This window comes from Magnolia sinica, chromosome 10, assembly GCF_029962835.1.
Source record: "Magnolia sinica isolate HGM2019 chromosome 10, MsV1, whole genome shotgun sequence".
In the NCBI taxonomy this organism is placed as follows: domain Eukaryota; kingdom Viridiplantae; phylum Streptophyta; class Magnoliopsida; order Magnoliales; family Magnoliaceae; genus Magnolia; species Magnolia sinica.
The window spans coordinates 23,964,866-23,984,180 of NC_080582.1; the positions used below are offsets into that span (position 1 = coordinate 23,964,866).

Sequence of the window (19,315 nt, forward strand, 5' to 3'; positions counted from 1 at the left end):
GTAGACCAAGCCAAAAATCAAATCAAACCTAAAATTCAATTAGGCCCACTTATAGGCACATTTTTCATCAAAACCTCCACGTCTCATATCTTAGTCATCCGAACTCGGATTTTTTATCCATCTTAACCTAAGAAATCTTCTAATTGATGCCCACATGATAGGAGCAGATCAAGCAAATCGAGCAACATCAACACATTAGTCGTCAAGACACGTGGGGCCCAGCAATGGTAAAAGTAGTGGGTAGACACACTTGTAAAAGAAAAGAAAATTATAACAACCTCTAACCTAGTAAACTACATAGATAGCACAAACTTTACCATGAGGTATGAAATGGTGGAACCACCTACACTTACCAGAAATTCCATCAATAATAAACCCTAGTGCAAGTCAAATGTCTAAAAAGTTTTACTTATCAAAAGTGTATTAAACCCTAGTGCAAGACAAATGTGCCATAAGTTGTATGTATCACCGGTCTGATTACAATGAAATTAATTGCCCAAAAATCAAATGAATGGTGGAGATTAAAATGAAAACAGCATCGGAAGTGGCGATATAGTCTATGTTATTCCAGACGGACCATTCATTAAACAGGACAACAAGGGTTCATGGGCTGACATGGGGCTGATCTTTACATTGCCAACTCGAAACAATTCTTTGATGCCCTTGTGGAATTTAAAGCCGGAGAGAAGTCGATTTACATAGAAATAACACCTACTGTAATATATTGGGTGTGATAACCTATAGATTGAAGTGTGAAAATTTGGAACTTCCGCAAACCGATGTATTCTATGTACCCGCAATGACACCCAATGTTGATGTTAGCATCTTAAAGAAGCAAGACCTCCAATGCCTCCTTGTCTACCACCAAGAGCTTAAGCTTATTAATGACTGTCAGAAAACACAACAAACAGGAGCTTTGGAGATAATGTCCACCATGCAACTACAAGGGAATTGAACAAATAGGTAGGACTTATATGAAAATCCAATGATCCAAAAACAAAGAAGGCCTGTCGAGTATTGATGCTTAGATACCTTTAGGGAAAGGTTTTCTGGTAATCTTACCAGACAAACAATTCTCACATTTGTTAAATATTACTTTCTCTAGATCGGATATTAAACCCTTATTAGCCTTTTCATCTTATGTTTTCCAATGTGCCCTAATCTAGGATGCCATGCGTATATTTCAAAAAAAAAAAAAAAAAAAACCAACCTTATTACAAGAAAAATTAATACATTCAGTAAGAGCTATCACATCCAACACAAACAAGTTTTCCTTGTCACTTAAAGGGCCCCAGGCGAATACACTAGCATGCTTCCCACATAATATGCAAAATTTCAGGCCTAAGATCATGCTAAGTTAGAAACAATCACAAAAACTCCACATCCCACATAAAGTCAAACATTCAACAAAGGGGATCTATAAGAGTCCAAGCCTACACATGCTAGGCCTAGATCGATTAAAAATTATAGACCAAACAATGTTCAAAGGATAGTAGATTCATCCACACATGCATAGGAATATTTTCTCAATCCCAGGGATTCACATGTTTCAATTCGGGAAACCCTAGGGTTGAAAAAGTGGAATAAAACTTGGGGATTTGAAATGATCTAGGGTTAGGGTTATAAAAACAAGGCAAAAGGGGAGTGAAATAGAGACGAAAGGGAACCTGTGATCAACCCGCACGTGTGGACGGCAAACCGGCTTGACACACGTGCATGGATGGCGGCCCGCACGTGTGTGGGGCCCACGAATCTAGAATCGGCCAGGGATGGGCCACCTTCCCTCCAAATTTCAAGTCAAACGAATGATCGGTTTGAATACGGTACTCTGCCGAAGTTTCAGCACTCCTGCAGGGCCAGATTCTGAAAATCTGCTATAGGGGAAAGATTAGTTGCAAACATGGGTGGATTTGATGAAGGGATGGCTATAGGAGATGAGGAATATAGAAGGTAGGAGATGGGGGCGATTTGGGATGGGTGTGGTTTCGCACCACAGTAGTTAGCCCTTCGAAGAAGGGAGGGTTTCACACCCAATTGGATTTTCACAACTCAGAGAGTTAGAGAAGCAGGAAAACGCAGAATTTTATTAATCATCTTCAATAAAAAAACCCTACAAGGGGTTGCCTATTTATAAGAAAAACCTATACCCCAAAAGTCGCGCTATGTGCGCATACTATTACTTAATAAAAACTAACAACTAATCAATGCAATATAAACTGTTCATGATGTTCCTAATAATGGTAGTAAGCAAAACTCAAAGTCCTAGGTCACCTAGGGTAGTGGGCCACGATCATGAGATCTAATGATGGGATCCAGATGATGATCGGGTCCACCCCAAGGAACCAACATCACAATTTATACACTTCATTTTTTTTTTTCAAGCCAATATGCCTGCCAATATCGATATTTAGAACCATGGGCATAGTATTTAGACAACTCAAAGCTACAGAAACATTTTTTTAGGCCACATGATTTTCATATACAATCCAAATAGAGCAATTAGACCATTGGGGGTGCGCACTGATGTTTCTACTGTTGAAACAAACACTGCAATCGTCGGTCAATTGTAGTTGTTTCAGGGGCCAATAAAAGGAAAACGCAATCATTTCTCTTTTCATTTACTTTACTGTGGAATTCTCAAATCAAATAGGCCCTAAAGGAGAGAAGCTTATAACTTGAGGAGTTGAGTCCCAAATGAGGGGGTCCCTTTATAGTGCCCTAGGAACTCCAGGTTTTACATCAATGGCTAGGAAGGTGTCATGTGGCATTCACCCAACAGTAAAAGAGTGCTCTAGAAACTTTCTACTCTTCCACACTCTTTTAGTTACAAAACTCCGGAACCTTCTAGAGATCTCTACATTACCATAGTGTAGACTATTTAGAATACAAGACTCTAGAACTGTAGATTTCTCTACACTGTACTATATGTACAAACCTCTCGTATGAACAAGTAGAGCCATGAATGGCCAAGTCAAAATAGATCAACCTCCAAGCCCATGACACAGGCTGTCTAGCATCACCTCTGTTAATCATGTTTATAAAGATTGCATGTAAGGAAATTAGAAATCATGCTTTTTTCCCAAAAGCAGCAACCTTGCAATTTTAATTGCCATGAAAAAGAGAAGCAACTGATTTCTGAAGTATGAAAGTACCAACCTCGCAGCCACTGGATTCCGTAAAAAATGCTGGGAATTCTTGGGCTTTATAAGCAACCACTGGAACACCTTGAGTTTCCTGCATAAGGGCAAAGAGATGTTTACATGACAGAAACTATTGGATCTTGTATCTATTTTTTATTGAGCTCCATATCTAAAAAGACCCATTGGCTAGAGTGGAATGTGTTGGAATTTACAGAAATAAAAAGGAAACAACAAAAACTATGATAGAAAAATCTAATAAAAGTATATAAATAACAAGGGAAACAGCTGACATGCCATTGCATTTTTGAGAAGCAAGAAATTTGGCTATTTACTGAAGGCAAGGATATAAACGAAATAATCAGATATGCCAACTTCAAGTACCCACAGTGGATTTCAATTAAACACAGTGAAAATTTGTTCCAACATCAGATTGGGAATGAGTTCTCCAAGTAAAGCAATAACAACTCTGTGAGAATGACAAAGACATCTCTTACTCTCTATAACTGATAAGAGGGTCCCCTAAAGTTAAATATAGGTCAGTGTCAGGTGCATGATTGTAATAATGACCAATGATCAGGATTTTCAGCAACTATCAGAGCAAAATCTTTCATGTCCAACATTGCCATATAATTGGCAGTCTTCTACCATTTCCAGCTGCCAGGATTTGCATGAAATCTGCATTTGCTGTTTCTTTTTCTTTCTTTCTTCTTCCTTTTTTTTTTCTTTCTTTTTTTCTTTTCTTTTTTCTTTTTTGTTGTTGTTGTTGTTTTAAGGCAGCACACAAAACAAGAGGGAGACACAAACATTGGCAAAACTAAAGCATGATCAGAGGTCATCCCTCACACCAGAGAATGGAGAAGAACAAAAAGCAAGGACAGAACCCTCAAAGGTGAAGGCTGAACATAACCAGCCATCAACAACAACAAAGTAAGAAACATTTCTAATTAAAGAATTCCAAAACCATATGAGATGAGAGAAGGAAATCCCTCGAAACTTGGGAGATGGCATGGCCTAGGAGATAGCCCATGGAAAAAATCATGTATCTTAACTTCTTGGATGAGACTTCTTTGCCTTCAAATAATTTTTGACTTCTCTATTTCCAAATCCCCTCCCCACAATGTAATTATTTTCTATAGTTAACAAAATCCTCATGATTATTTTATATAATTATTTTCTTTGGCATAGCCCAGGAGATGGCCAGTCATTGTTGATACAAGAGTCCTTGACATAGCCATTTCCTCCACTGGGTCTAAAAACCGTACAATCTAGCAAGCATTTGGTGCAAGCAACTGCTGCTTGTACTCCCATAGAATTTTATGAAAATGAAATCATGCAAGATGTTAAGAATGTCAAACAACAGCATATACACATCAAGGTTCCCAAAATTTATATACATGATCAACATAACATACCAAGTACTCAAGGGTTCTAGGAATATCTAAAATTGACTTTACACCAGCAGAGATAACTGCCACTGGTGTCCTCCCAAGCTCGGTGAGATCGGAAGATATATCCATGGCTGCATAATACACCAAAAATCAAAAGCTAAAATCAGATGATATCATGAATCCAAATCATGGTTTAGAACCAAAAAAACATTATAAATAAATAATGTGTATAACAGCCACAAAACAGTAATGGCCCCAAAGCATCATGTTATGCAACATACAGCTGCACAAAGCGTGAAAAGAAGCGGCAAAAAATTTGGGTGCAGGAGCAGGGAAGCATCTCTCTTAACATGTAAACAAATATAAACAGGTAGGAAGCAGGAGTGAGTGTGAGAGTCCGAAGTAGCAATTCGAAACAGGAGCGGCACCTAGTTAGAAGGAATATGCAACTAAGAATTAACACCATAACGGGTGTATACAATAGCCATTTTTCCTAAATAATGGCTGTTATAGAATGGACACAATTACCTTGAAGAGGGTTGTGCATGAGGTGTATGTAAAGCTATTCCCTAACCGTCCAAAGAAAGGCGGCTTTGGTAATGAGTTAAACATGTTTTGCACTAACCTTTTCTCTAACTTCATCAAAACCTTCATACTCACACTTAATGCTAAATGCCATCAATGGATTTTTAAATTCCGCAACACTATTGGGATGTTTGGGTGCAAGGCCGCACGAAAGGCGAGGAGCTAGATGATGGCATGTGAGTTTCCGCATTAGTTACCTCTTACAACTTGAAGTTAGTTTTAATATTTTAGTAGTAAATGTGAAACTAAGGAAAATTTTTATCTATTTGGCTGGTGAATGGTGGGCCATGTATGGGAGTGATTGCGAGACATTGTAGCAGCTGGATGTCCGCATATTTCCACAGACGGTGTCCTCCTCACCCTATGAAAGAAATTGGAGCACCTTCTCTATCATTCGCACAAACAAGCACAACAAGTTTGGATACAAGAAGCATTAAAAGCTAGTATACTGTCACTACAACATGAAGCTACAAGAGAGGCTGCTACGCACAAAAAAAAAAAAAAAAAGGCACAGGACCCATTGGACTTGATGACAATCTGTCAGTATGTATGCTGAAGAGGATATAAACATGGTGTGCCACAAAGGCCGTTACAGGGGAATAAAAGTCGTTGCGTAAAGGTAACGATGGCAACTGTTACACGTTACGGGATCATAAAGGTTGTAACGGCTGTAACAAAAAAAAAAAAAATTTTAAAATGACCCGTAAAGGCTGTTACAACCCTGCGATGGCCCATTACACCCCCCGTAAAGGCCAATACAAGTTTTTCGGATTTTTTTTCAATTATAAAAAATAAAAAAAATTAAAAAAAAATTAAAAAAAAAAAAAAAACAAAAAACAGAGAGAGACCGTAACGGCCATTATTGCCCCTATAACGGCCGTTACACTCCATATTGTAAAGGTAAAGGTGGTGACCATTACTATCATGGAATACCTTGGATATAGAGGGCCCACTTCACATGGCGAAGGAGGTAGCTCACATGGGACTGATGTTGACGCTAATGTACAACAAGCTAGATCTCCAGACGAAGCTTTTGACCCATTAAAGAGGAGTCCAGAGGCAGCCCATGGCAATCATTATCATGCGGAACACAAGGTAGAGAGACTTTAACCAACACTCAGAGTGAGATAAAGAGCGATGCGGGTGATGGGTCCGGTGATGATGACAACGACGATGATGGTGATGGTGATGGTGACTCCATCGCCAGTAGCAACGATGGTGATGGTGATGGTGACGGTGACTCTAGCGCCAGTAGCAACGATGGTGATGGTGGCGAAGGGGATGGTAGTGGTGACAGCGAGACTCATTATGAGATTCAGACTCAGAGGCCTCTTAGCCCATTCATTGGGGAGAGGGATTTTGATTATACCACCCAGGCCACTAACCATGGTTCTCGCCCACAAGAACCACAACCCCACCTTGTCATTAATAAAGCATACACGCGTAAGAAGCTAGTGAAGAAGAAGCATACCTAGAAGCTAACAAATTTAGAGGAGTTATTGGCAAAGTGTATGCAAGATGTGCGTTAGTGAGAGACGGGGTGGCATTAGTCTAGATCACGAATAAGGAGGGTAGCTCGATTTCTATGTCACAGTATGGATATGGATCACAGAAGTGGGAGGGTAGCTCTAGTTATGTGCCACAGTATGGATATGCATACGGACCTAGTGGATACGCGGCGAGCAACTCCAACATTTACGACACATGTTTTTCGACTATAATTGGAAGTTCACTTCTGCATACTGTTAGTGCACTGATTCGTCTACCTATTTGTCAATCACGTGAGTCCATATTTCAGTTGAGCCCTTGGAAGCTGAAGACTGAAGACACAAGAGGACATAAAGCATAGAGTGAAGGAACGGGTAAATTGAGGTGCCTTGGTGACCTTGACCTTGGACCCAAAACAACCTAACCTCTAGATGATCTTAACCGTAATAGGTAAACCTTCTTTTGATCATCCTTTAGCCTTAAGAGCTCCATTTAAACATGCTTATATAGGTTATGGAGGTCTCGAGCTGCTGGAAACCAAACTGCCCAAACCTGCAGATCATAGGTGTTGTTGAGCGCAACTCGATCGATCGGTGGCCTGGTCGATAGATCGACGGTTGCCAAAAATGTCCAGCAAGCAAATTATATATATTTAGAATTTCTCGATTGTATAGACAGACCTTCGATCGGTCTCAATCAAATCATCGATCGATCGACAAACCCTATTCGATCGATCAACGACGACCAAAATCATCCAGTAAGCTTTCTGAAAAAATGTTGGAATCAGTCGATCGATCAAAGCATCGCTCGATCGATCGAATGTGCCATTTTCTACCCCTTTTTTTAACGTTGCAAACCTGTTTATTATAAAAGGGCATTTGGGCTTTGGGCAAATTAATGGGTTTCTTGTGCAATAGGAGCCTAGGTGATTCCCCACTCATATCTCCCATCTTAGACTCCAAACCAAAGAGATTCATGACATCCTTCTTGTGATTAACCACTCTAATGAGCATTCCAAGCTCAATTATGAAGGTATTCATACTTTCTTTCTTGTTCTAGAGAGCAGACCTAAATATATAGGTAAAACCTTGTCTAAATCCTCTAGAACACTCATCTAGGTGATTCCCCCCTCGGAAAACAACTACACCTTTGGTTGTAGGAGATTTCACCATCATCCCACCACCTTGATCACCTCATTGGTACATCGCATGCAAGGTGTTTGTTCATGGAGCTAAACTAGCGGCATCGACGAATGTGTAAGCAATTAATAAGCTGATTCAAGTATGAGAGAGCATTAAAGAAGCATTTCAAGAAGGCACTACAAAGGGGTTCAATCCGATAAGCAAGGTTGTCAATTTAGAGTCCATACAATCTTTCCTTATGTAGGATTGAGTATAAGAGTTTGTGACCCAAAAGTCGAATAGGTTCTTGTGTATGACCTAAGCTCTTGTGCAGGGCCGAATTCACCAAACGCAGGTATTTACATGTTAGTCTCCTTAAGGAGCCTCTAGTGGGAGTATACATAGGACCTTGGATTAGGACCACTAGTGGTTGTTGGTTAACCGATAGAAAACCAACTAAAGTCTCTTGCAGGAGCCACTGACATGGGTCGAAACGTGTTCCTCCGACACGGGAGTGTACGGCGTTTAAGTCCTTGTACAAGGTTGTACAGGTTAGGGGTGAACCTATTGAAAACCCCTAAGATAGTGAATACCAGTACAATCAAGGAGAGTGCGTCCACCGAGAGTAAAGTAAGGAAACTGAACCACTATATATGCTTATGTTTGTGATTGTCATTTGAGCACAATTCTATTCATGCTTATGTAGTTGATTAGTTAAATTATATGAATGCTTGAATTGATTATATGTTAGGCACTTACCTTGCAAAGCACACACAAGTTCGCTATCTCCCTATATACTAGTTGCTTATTGTTGCATCTTTATAGTTTGTGTGATTGAACCCACTTTGGCTTGGAAGCCTAAGTGTTAATTTACCTTACAACAATCAATTTAATCAAACAAGAGGACTGCAAGAACTGATGATTTTTCCCCCCCCGATTTAGCCGTAATTATAAGCTCCACCAAGCTTCTACACGAGCCGTGGCGTAATTGTAAGCTCCACCAAGCTACCACACGCGCCATGACAGACAATCCACACAATTTCACATGCAAGCAGGGATATCCATAGTCTAGATATGACCAATAGTATGGATATCCAAGAGCTACATATGTGCCCACCCTAAATCCATATCAATCACAGACTCTGACAATTATGCAATACCCACGGATAGGCATATTGGCTCAGTTTGGAGAGAATGAGCACCATCGTTATGTCAGAGAGTATCTTCACTAGTACTATTTTACTATTATTGGCACAATACTATCGATTAGTAGAGCAACAATACTATTCCCAACCCCGTTGAGATGGAGATGATGACTTTGAGCCATCGCGCAGCTCTGTGGGTCTGAGCCATAGCCACGCACATTATTCACAAGTATATTTATAGTTTTCTACTTCTTATGTTTTTTAATGTATTGCTTGTGTTTCGATACATTTCTTACATTTAAAAATTATATGAATAGACTTTTAATATACTTGCATCAGTCCAGTCAAACACCACATAGCTTAGGAACCTATACAAAGGAAACCTATTTTGTGCACTTGTTTTTTGTGATGTTATGATTTAAAGTGCGTATTAATATCTTTTTTAACAATCCCTGAAGTTTCATTGAAAAATTCAACCAATTTACTAATGTTTTCCCATGTTTCCCAAAAAGTGCGATAAATTCCACGATACAACCTATATATCCCATGCAATAACCAATACTTATCCATAACCCAAGGGTGTGATACACAACGCAATACCGAAACGGTAAACATTGCCCCCCACTGCCTCTTAACAGGCATTTTCCATCCATGAGCGTAGATTCATTTTTCCAAATATGCACTTTCTCATTAAAAGGCCAATATTTATTCTCTTACATAGCAAAACATATCTAGTAGAAAATTAGATTGGGTAATTTGACTACAATACTTAGAGCTGAGCAGAATCCAACCCAATCCAAACCGAACCGAAGGCCTGGATAGGTGCGGATCGAGTAAGACCACTCAGATCTGATTGTACATTGGATCAAGTTCAGATCGTGGTCAATCTAGACCGATCCGATCTGAATGGATCAGAACTGATCCGACCCGATCCGGTCGGGTCCTATATATAAGTTTTTTAGATATATTTTTTTACTTTTTACTACCCATCCCGTCCAAACCGAATGAACTCTAACCCCTCTTTCTCTACCTGAAAGAGGCGGCGCACCCACCCATCTCTCCTCCTTTCTCTCCCTCTCTCTCCCGATTTCCCTCCTCTCCTTCTTTCTCTCTTCCTTTCTCTCCTTCTTTCTTTCTCGGTTTCCCACATCTCCTTCTTTCTTTCCTCCTTTCTCTCCCTCTCTCCCCCAATCTTGATTCAGCCCAATCCGAATCAACTGGACAGACTCAACTCGATCCGACTCGATTCGGTTTCCATGACCGAGTCGAACTCGGTTCAAATCAGGCCAGCAAGGATTCGGATCGGATCGAGTCAACCTTGCTGGACTTGGTCCCGGATTGAATCGAGTTCGGGTCAGGTTCTTGAAAAATCGGATCAAGTCAAGTTGGACCCAATCCGATCCAACTCGACTCGATGCCCACCTCTAACAATACTCCTCACCAAACCCTCCTAAGTCCCATTTCCATCCTAACAAAAAATTGCCTCGAACTTCTTGTCTTCTCCATTGGAATCAGAAAATCCCAATCAATGGAGATCAGACATGGGTCAAAATCCTGTAAATTATAATCTGAAAATCCAGAAAGGCGGAATGACATCAAGGAAGAGTACAACTCATGGTTTAGTTTGGACCCGTGGAGCCTGTAGTCAAGTCATCCAAACCGTTAATATGAACAGATACACTATAGATGGCTAATGAATCTGAAATCAATCAGATGGGAAAATCGTAACCCTTTAGTATGTTCATCAACTAGACAATTAAGAAAGAAAACATAGCAACATCCCACATCAACTAGAAAAAGTGCCAAAGATGATTTTGGTGCATGGACCATTCACAGTGGACCCATCATGTCATCAGCTTGAACCGCTCAACCATAGGGGTCACTCGTAAAACTCTATTCAAACGGATGACCAAAAGGTATTCCACAATTCTATTGATGGGACAACACAAACCATATGATTAAAAGATTCTTCTGCCAATGTAATTTTCAAACTCTGTTCCACCCATAATAGGGGATTGCCAGTCTGGATAGAATTGACATACATGCCAAATGCATGGTGGATGAGATGCCACTTGGATGAGTTCAATAAATTGTGGCAAATGCACACCTTAGTTGGTATAAGTCGGGCAAATTTTGTTTTATTTTAGTAGAGGCATATTTGAAAAGACGAATCATGCACAAAGTGGGGGGCGCTTCAAGACAGTTTTCAAAACTCGTAAGGTTTTGGGAGGATGACAGTAAGGGTGTGTTTGAATACACAAAATCAATGAGGAAATGGAAATTCTTTTCCATTCACAAGACAATTGGGCTGTTTGGATATGTGGATTCGACACGATAATCATTACTGTTGTCCATGGTCAGAATTCTCCGGCACAAGAAATAAGTTGACTGCTGTCTAAAGAATTTGAGGATTCCACTTGCTATCCAAACAAGCGCCCATTTTTGGAATCCTACTTTCTACAGTGACTTATCATTGGATAGTGCTATCCACCGATTCCATGTATCGCCCCAAGACTGCAGGGTTCTTGGTCCCAATACTTCATTCTAGGAGGCGTTTGGTCATTCTCCCTTTCTCTGTTTTGAAAATGCCTGCCCTCTTATCATTCTTTCTAGAAAGTTAAGTGTAAGAACTAGATATCCCACATCATTAGCTAAAAAGAATTGCTTAGGCACAGTTTTACTATTTGAAGTATTTTCACAAACTTATCAGAGTTTCACCATTTCCTAGAAAACAGATGGATCATGCTTACTGTTTTCTCCATGTCTATGCACCCCTCCAATCCCCCCAGTAACAAACACAGGTATGCCAACCTGCAAGGATTTTGTGCAATTAAATATGCCGCAGAAACAAAAAGTATAGAGAATAAAATATATTAGTATGCTTGTATGCATATGCATGGGGAAGGATCTGGTGGAGGACAAGTGGTGAACATATCTAAGAACATATGAGCTACCATAGAAGCAAAAAACATGCTCGCAGAAACAGTTGTTGCGCCATTTCCTCTGGTAGCAACCTGCAACCAATCATAAATTGGCGAGTAAGTTTAGTCAGGAAATTAAGCTGTCATATAACAAGTAAAATATTATTAGTCACAAAATGGGACGCAAGGCATCTATCCCAAAATCCGTTAACTTAGAAACACTCTGGACTATCGTGGTCTAGTTATACCGATATATCAAAGGTTGGCCTCAAACAATATTGCTTTTCAAGTTTTTGCAGTGAAAAGGCTCAAGGATTGCACTGAAAAGACTTATATCACATAACTCTTAAATGCAAAGATTGAATTTCAAGACTAGAACATCGTCATGATCATCATGAAAAACATAAGATTTTTTTTTTAATAGGTAATGATTTATTAAAAAGAAGGCCAAAGCTGAAAGCAAACGACACCTCAGACCAAGAAAAAGGAAAAAAGGGACTCTCACCAAGGACCTTTAAACCCATTACATCCAATTTTGCCCTATGAAAGACCTCCCAAACCCGCTCGCTTCAATTCCTAAAGCAGTGATTTTCATCTCCCCGCAAATTGATCAAATGACAGCAAACATAGCAAGCCTCCAGATTGTCCACCCTTTTTTAACCACTCCCCCATACCAAGCAAAGAAAAAGCTTTCAATCAAACCCAACACCAGCCACGAAACACCAAACAAAGCAAAGAAGCTATCCCATGCTTTCTAGGATAAGGGACAATGGATGAAAGATGATCAACTGACTCCTCATTTTTCATGCACAACACAAACATTTGGGAGGACAATCATCCTTTTCCAAATGATATCAATTGTGAGAACGTTTTTTCCTGTCCACTAACCAGGCAAGAGCTGCGACCTTTGTTGGGGCACCATAATGCCAGACAAAAGCAGTATGGCAAACTTCACCTATTCACGGATATCCAATGATTCCTTTGTACATGGACCTAACCAAAAACTGGCCAGACTTCTCTTTGGCCCACACCACTGCATCCCAATCTCCCACCGAAAGACAGATATTACTCAGCTGCTCTAGAAGCCCAACAAACTCATCCAGCTCTATGTCCAGCAAGCCCCTAAACCACAGACAATGAGAAGCATCAAGCAACCGGAACATCCACCCCCAACGACAACCTCACTAACCATGGAAAATCCTCCTGAAACGCCTTCTCAGCCAGCCAAACATTCTACCAGAACCAGATCCTCTTTCCATCACCTAAGGAAAAACCAACCCCCTCTCTAAACTTACGCCTCAAACTAGCCACCGCCTTCCAAATCGAAGAAGCTCTATATAATGAAGTCCCCTAGTCCACCATCCCCCTTCCTAAACGAAGCAATGAGCTGGTTACAAGTTCTATGGTTCTTCGTCAGCTTTGTTCTAGAAGTCACAACCTCAGGGCTCACTTTGGTTAAGGATTTCGCTAGCTTGTGAAGAACGCTACGGATCGGTGGCCGTTAATGTTGTTAATGCCATACTTGCTGCAATCTCCCTCCAAAAATAACCATCTTTTGTCCCAAATCTCCAAAGCCACTTGCCTAGGAAAGCGGAATTCATGGCTTCTAGACTTTGGTTAAGGATATCACTCTTTAAGTGTGGCTTGTGAAGAAAACTACGGATCAGTGGCCATTAACGTTGTTAATGCCACACTTCCTTGCTGTAATATCCCTCAGAAAATAACCATCTTTCATCCCAAATCTCCAAAGCCACTTACCTAGCAAAGCGGAATTCTTGGCTTCCAGTTTCCTTAAGCCTACTCCTTCCTCGGATGATCTACAAACTTCTTCCCATTTCATCAAGTGGAACTAATGCTTCTCTTCAGCTCCCAGCCGTCAGAACTCTCGCCTTAGCCTTTCCAATATGTTCAATATGGACTTCGAACATCGAAAAAGAGCCATAAAATAAATCGGCAACTTGGGCATTGCTGACTTGATTAATGTCAGCCTGCCGCTCAGGAAAAGATACCTTATCTTCCAACTTAAAATCTTTCTTTCGAACCTTTCAATGACCTCATCTCACAAATGCTTAGCCTGTTTCCCAATGCAAAGGGAGAGTCAAGGTGATGAGGACATCACATCACATACGCCTTTGCATACATATCAGAAGAGGCGGGCTCCGGTCTCTCTGTGGCTAGGTGAGTATCCATGTTGAAGACCACATACTGCATATGCAAGCATCTAGAAGACCCCACATTGGGAATATATACATGGGTTGCTTTAGAAAGCAATTTGAACCGTTGGATTTGAGGGACATGACGATCAGGCCATTGGATCGCATGGATTGCATGATCGGGCCAATGATCATGAACCATTCTTTTCATCATAGGACATATATATGTTTTATGATCTAATTTATATTGGATTTATGCTTTAGACACTTTATGAGTAGCTTTATATGTTTTTTCATTAGACTATGGCTATTTTGGTTAAACGTCATAAAACAAGGTCTATTTTGTAATTTTCAAATTTTCTTAAGACTATAATTTGGGGGTGGGGGGTTTGGTTTGCTCAAAAAAAAAAAAAGAAGAAGAAGAAAATTCTCTTTCTTTTCTATTCTTCATGAGATGTGAAAAAAGTCTTCCATGTGATTTGGAAGAGAGATTGGTACGAGGCCAATCTTCCATCAATGAGAGATCGAGATTCTCATCTACCCCCTTGAGTTCTTCTTTGCAAGGTATTTTGTTGAAATCTCTTTAGTTCTTCATCCCAACACCTTCTTTTCTTCTTCTTTATCCTTTCCCTCAAAACCCCAAGGTTACGGACCAAACCCTAGCCAACCAGACCCCACACATGTGACCGTACGGCCACACGTGCGAGCCAACGGGCTGGTCCGTAGGGCCACATCTCTATTCCCCTTGCATCTTTGAACCTTCCATCCAAAATCCCATCTTCCCTTGTCCAAAACCCTAACCCTAACCCAAAAATCCCAAATCTCCCAATTTCCCCCAATTTCCCAAACCCTAGATCTACAAATCCTTCAGTTAACCTAAAATCCCTAATTTCCCTACATCCAAAACCCTAATTCCCACCTCCTAATACCTAAATCCTTTAATCACTTTATTCAATTCCCCACTTTAACCTTAATCTCGCCCTTTTTCCCAAACTTTCCTAACCCTAGCTTCACCTACACTCAAATCTAGTAAACCCTAAGTAGTATTAGACATTCCCCTTTACAATAGGCCTAACCCTATACTATTTGGATGTTTCTACATCCATTAGATCCTAGTTTCTCATGTCTAATGGTCTTGTAGGATGACGCTTGACAAGTTAGGCTTAAACTATGCATGTTTTCCTCTTTGAATCTTGATATTGGTGATGATGTTAGCAAGATCTGTAATTTTCATTAATTAATTTAAATTTGCTGATTGATCTCTCACATTATTTGATTTCATGCATTGGTCCTGCACAACAAGGTAGGAGGAAGGAAAAGTTCCTGCACAACAGCCGAAAATCTCTGCAAACTTGACCACTTCCTATTATTCACTCTTTAAATTATTCACCTTTAATCCCAAAACAACTTCAAAGCATCTCATAATCTTCCTTAAGTTGTCCACTTTAGACTTGTCCGCATCACAAAAAAGGATAGTGTCATCTGCATATTGAAGATGCAAAACTTGGAAATTTGACTTGCTCACCCTAAAGCCGATTAACCCCACAACTAGTCCTTTAGTCTAGCATTTTAAAGCTTCAACCACTACCACAAACAAATAGGGATACGGATCCCCCTAGTGCAAGCCTCTCGATGCTGAAAAGAAGCCTTTAAGAGATCCCTTCCCCAAAACTGAAAATTTAGGAGATTTGACGCAAACTTGGATTCAACTTCTCCATTTTTGCCCACAACCCAGATACCCAACATATAATCTACAAATTCTCAGTCCATGTTATCACAAGCCTTCATGATATCAAGCTCACACATGACTCCTTTTTTTCCTTCTATAAAACATGAATCAATGCATTCATTGGCGATTAATACACAGTATTTTCGCTTCTAGCCACAAACACTCTTTGGGCTTTAGAGATCATGCTAAATAAGACCGTCCCAAGTCTGGAAGCCAATATCTTGGCTAGAATTTTTTAAGAACCCCCTGAGAAGACTAATCAATACAAAACCCCTCATACATTCAGCGCCTTCCTTTTTCGAGATGATAACAATCGAAGTTCAGCTTTGTCACAAGACGACCAGATTCGAAGAATTCATTAATGAAGCCAATCATATCATCTTTAACTAGCTCCCAAAATGCCTGAATGAACGTTAAAGAGAAACGGACCTGCCTAGGAGCCTTGTCTCTGCCTTATCCTTAACCATCATCTTGATTTCCACCTCAGAAAATGACATTTCCAAATTGTCAAGACATTACCTCCTCCATCCCTCTCCAAAAAGGTCATTATAGAACTTTACAACAGTGTCACACATATTCACTTTCTCACCCCATCCACCATCGCACTTGTAATCTTGTAATTTCCTGCCCAAGCACTAGCAATTACTTGGAAGAATTTTGTATTTATGTCTCCTTTGACCCAAGTTTCCCTCAACCACTCCATTTAATTTCCTCTTCCCTCAGCTGAGCTTTAAACTCGTGCGAAGATTTTTCTTTATCCGGTAAATCCCTCCCGTCTTACGATATATCAAGAGCTCAAATTTTCCACAAATAGAATCCGCCTCGGCTTCCTGATTCGCAATAACCTCTTTCTTCCACAAAATAATCTTACCTTTTAGAAGTTTTGAGCTTTTGAAACAATGAGAAACCCACGCATCCTTCAATGAGAATGACAACCACCACTCCCTTACTAGCTTCGGAAAACCCTCCACTGCCATGACTAGGGGTGCCAATGGGCCGGGCTGGCCCCTCAGGCTTTCAGGCCTGGCCCATCTCAAGCCGAGCTTGGACTAGAATATCAGGCCTGAGGACTGGGCTGGGCCGGGCTCAGGCTTAGATTCAAACCCGATTTTAAATTAGACCGAGCTCGGGCTTAAGCTACCAAAGACCCCTCGGCCTGGCCTGAACCGTTGAGGTTCCAAATCGAAATTTCGAATTTTACTAGCAGAGGGAAAAAGAGAAATTTTTTTATCTGCGGTGCAAAAGGGGTTGCCAGATTGAATGTGCCTCACCATGGTGTTTAAGAGAAATCCACCCTAACTAGCAAGTGTGTCACTTCATTCTAGGTACAGGGACCAAAAATAAGTCTCGTCCATGTTTCAGGTGGACCACAAGCTTGAAAACAACATACAGGGCAACGAACACCACCCAAAATGTGTTCCTTATTGTGGCCAATGTAAATATTGGATGGGGCTGATTTTAGATTATGGGCCTAAGTTTTGGTTTGGTATCTAATGGGGGGAATGGATTTTATGTAATCAACACAGTGGGCCCTGTAAATATCAAGGGTGGATGTCTCTCCCAACTTTTCCCTTGGTGTGGCCCACCTGAAATGTGGTTCATCATGAATTTTAATCCATGTGCATAAAATGGAATTACACATCTAATGGTCGGAGTGGATCTTACATACACATCACAATGGGTCCCCTAAAAAATGAAGGGAGGGAGTTAATTCGTACACGCCACCGCCATATGGTGGGCGTCTTGAGGTGATAATCTCGTATATTATCTTGTAAAATATGTTGCGGCTTTAGTGAGCTCCACCTTGGTGTTGGTGTGAAATCCACCCCGGCCATTAGGTGTGTAACAACATGTTACACCAATCTCCCAAAAATCGACCCCATCAGTAATTAAAGTGGACCATAAAGTTGGAAAATGTATATAGGACAATGATCACCCTCCAAATTGTTTTTCTTGGCATGGCTCACCTGAATCACAAATTGGCTTTATTTTTGGACCCAATGCATATATATTAGTCAGGAATCTAATGGTTGGAGTGGATTTTATATAATCATCACAGTGGTCCCTGTAAGAATCAAGGGTGCACATCTCTCTTACAATTGTTTCCTTTGGTGCGGCCCACAAGAATTACATGTGAGCTGATTTTTTCATTCTGAGCCTAATGTCAGATTACACATCTAATGGTCGGATTAGATCTCACATACACATCACGACGAGCCTATAAACAATTAAGAGTTCCTTGTGCTTCAAATTTCTTTCTTCTTCTTTTTTATTTTAGGAAAACCTTCTAAGCCCTTAACAGTTGGCTCCTTGGATGAGAATTGGGTATTGTCGTCACTAGGACCTAGGTAGAGATGGACAGTCCTATTAGGGGCTCTATGGGGCCCACCATGTTATATGTTTTGGATCCATGCCATCGATCCATTTTGAAAGATCATTATAAGTGGTGGGCTTAGAAAGAAGGCAGATTGAAGGCTCAAATAGACCACACTACTGAAACAGTGAGGATTGAACCCCTACCATTGAAAACTTCTTGGGGGCCATAGATGTTTTGGATCAAGTTGTTATTTATGTTTCACCTTCATTCAAGTCTGTGTGACCTTATGAACAAGTTGGATGGCAAATAAACAACATGGTGGACCCTAGGAAGGTTTCAATGGTGGTTGTCATTGTCACCATGCTTCCTTTGGCGTGGTCCACTTGTGCCTTTGATCTGCCTCCTTTTTGGGCTCATGCCTTAAAATGATGAGTAAAAATAAAGGGACAGAGTGGACAAAACATATACATCATGGTGCACCCCATAGAGCCCCTGCCAAGTCCGTCTCTCACCAGGTCTTGGTGGGGTTAGTACTCAATCCACGCTTCTGGTAGAGGGCCCCTTGATATTTCATGGGGCCCACCTTAATGCAATAGGTAGAATCCACTCCGATCATTATATGTATAATCCTACTTTATGGCCATGGACAAAAAATTAGACGGACCCATGATTCAAGTGGGCCACACTAAGGGAAATAGTTGAGAGAGATGTCCACCTTTGATATTTATAGGGCCGATTGAGATGATTATATAAAATCAACTCCAACCATTAGATACCAAACCAAAATTTAGGATCCTTTCTCAAACATCAAGCCCATCAATTATATAGGTGGGCCACACAAATGGAAATAGTTTGAAAGGTGAGTGTTACTCTATATACTTTTTTCCAATCATGTGGTCCACCTGAAGCACGGACCGGGATGATTTTTAGGCCATGCACCTAACATGGGGTGAAACACCTAGTGGTTGGCATGGATTTCACATGAAGACCATGGCGGGCCCCATAAAGTCGGCAGTTGGACTTTCCAATTGAATGAAATATTATAAAGGGTTCATCCCATCGTCTCTCTCTCTCTCTCTCTCTCTCTCTCTCTCTCTCTCTCTCTCTCTGTGTGTTTTAGGCATCAGGCTCAGGCTCAAGCTCAAGCTCGAGCTTAGGCCAAGCCCTATACAAAAACTCTAGGCCGGGCATGAGCTGGATTATTTTGGCCCATGATGAGCCCAAGTCGGGTTTGGGCATGCAATGTAAAATGCGGGCCAGGCTTGGACAGAGCTTGGCCCAGCCCTAACCCAGCCCATCGCAACCCCTAGCCATGACAGCTCAAACCT

The 19,315-nt window shown here is 40.8% G+C and overlaps 1 protein-coding gene across 9 annotated transcripts in view; it reads right to left on the reverse strand.

Annotated features, from left to right (window-relative positions):
• Positions 1–19,315, reverse strand: part of LOC131258196 (pseudouridine-5'-phosphate glycosidase) — a 64,682-nt gene that overhangs the window by 16,028 nt on the left and 29,339 nt on the right. For 8 of the 9 annotated variants that reach the window (XR_009177960.1, XR_009177962.1, XR_009177961.1 and 5 more), the window contains exons 5-8: positions 11,822–11,881; positions 11,618–11,678; positions 4,553–4,659; positions 3,157–3,234 (exon numbers count right to left, since the gene is read on the reverse strand). Coding sequence is in view for 6 of the 9 variants with exons in the window: in XM_058259321.1 (XP_058115304.1) it covers positions 3,157–3,234; positions 4,553–4,659; positions 11,618–11,678; positions 11,822–11,881 (306 nt within the window). In the remaining 3 variants the exon portion in view is untranslated. The remainder of the gene's footprint in view (positions 1–3,156; positions 3,235–4,552; positions 4,660–11,617; positions 11,679–11,821; positions 11,882–19,315) is intronic. The other variant, XM_058259316.1, reaches the window with a different exon arrangement.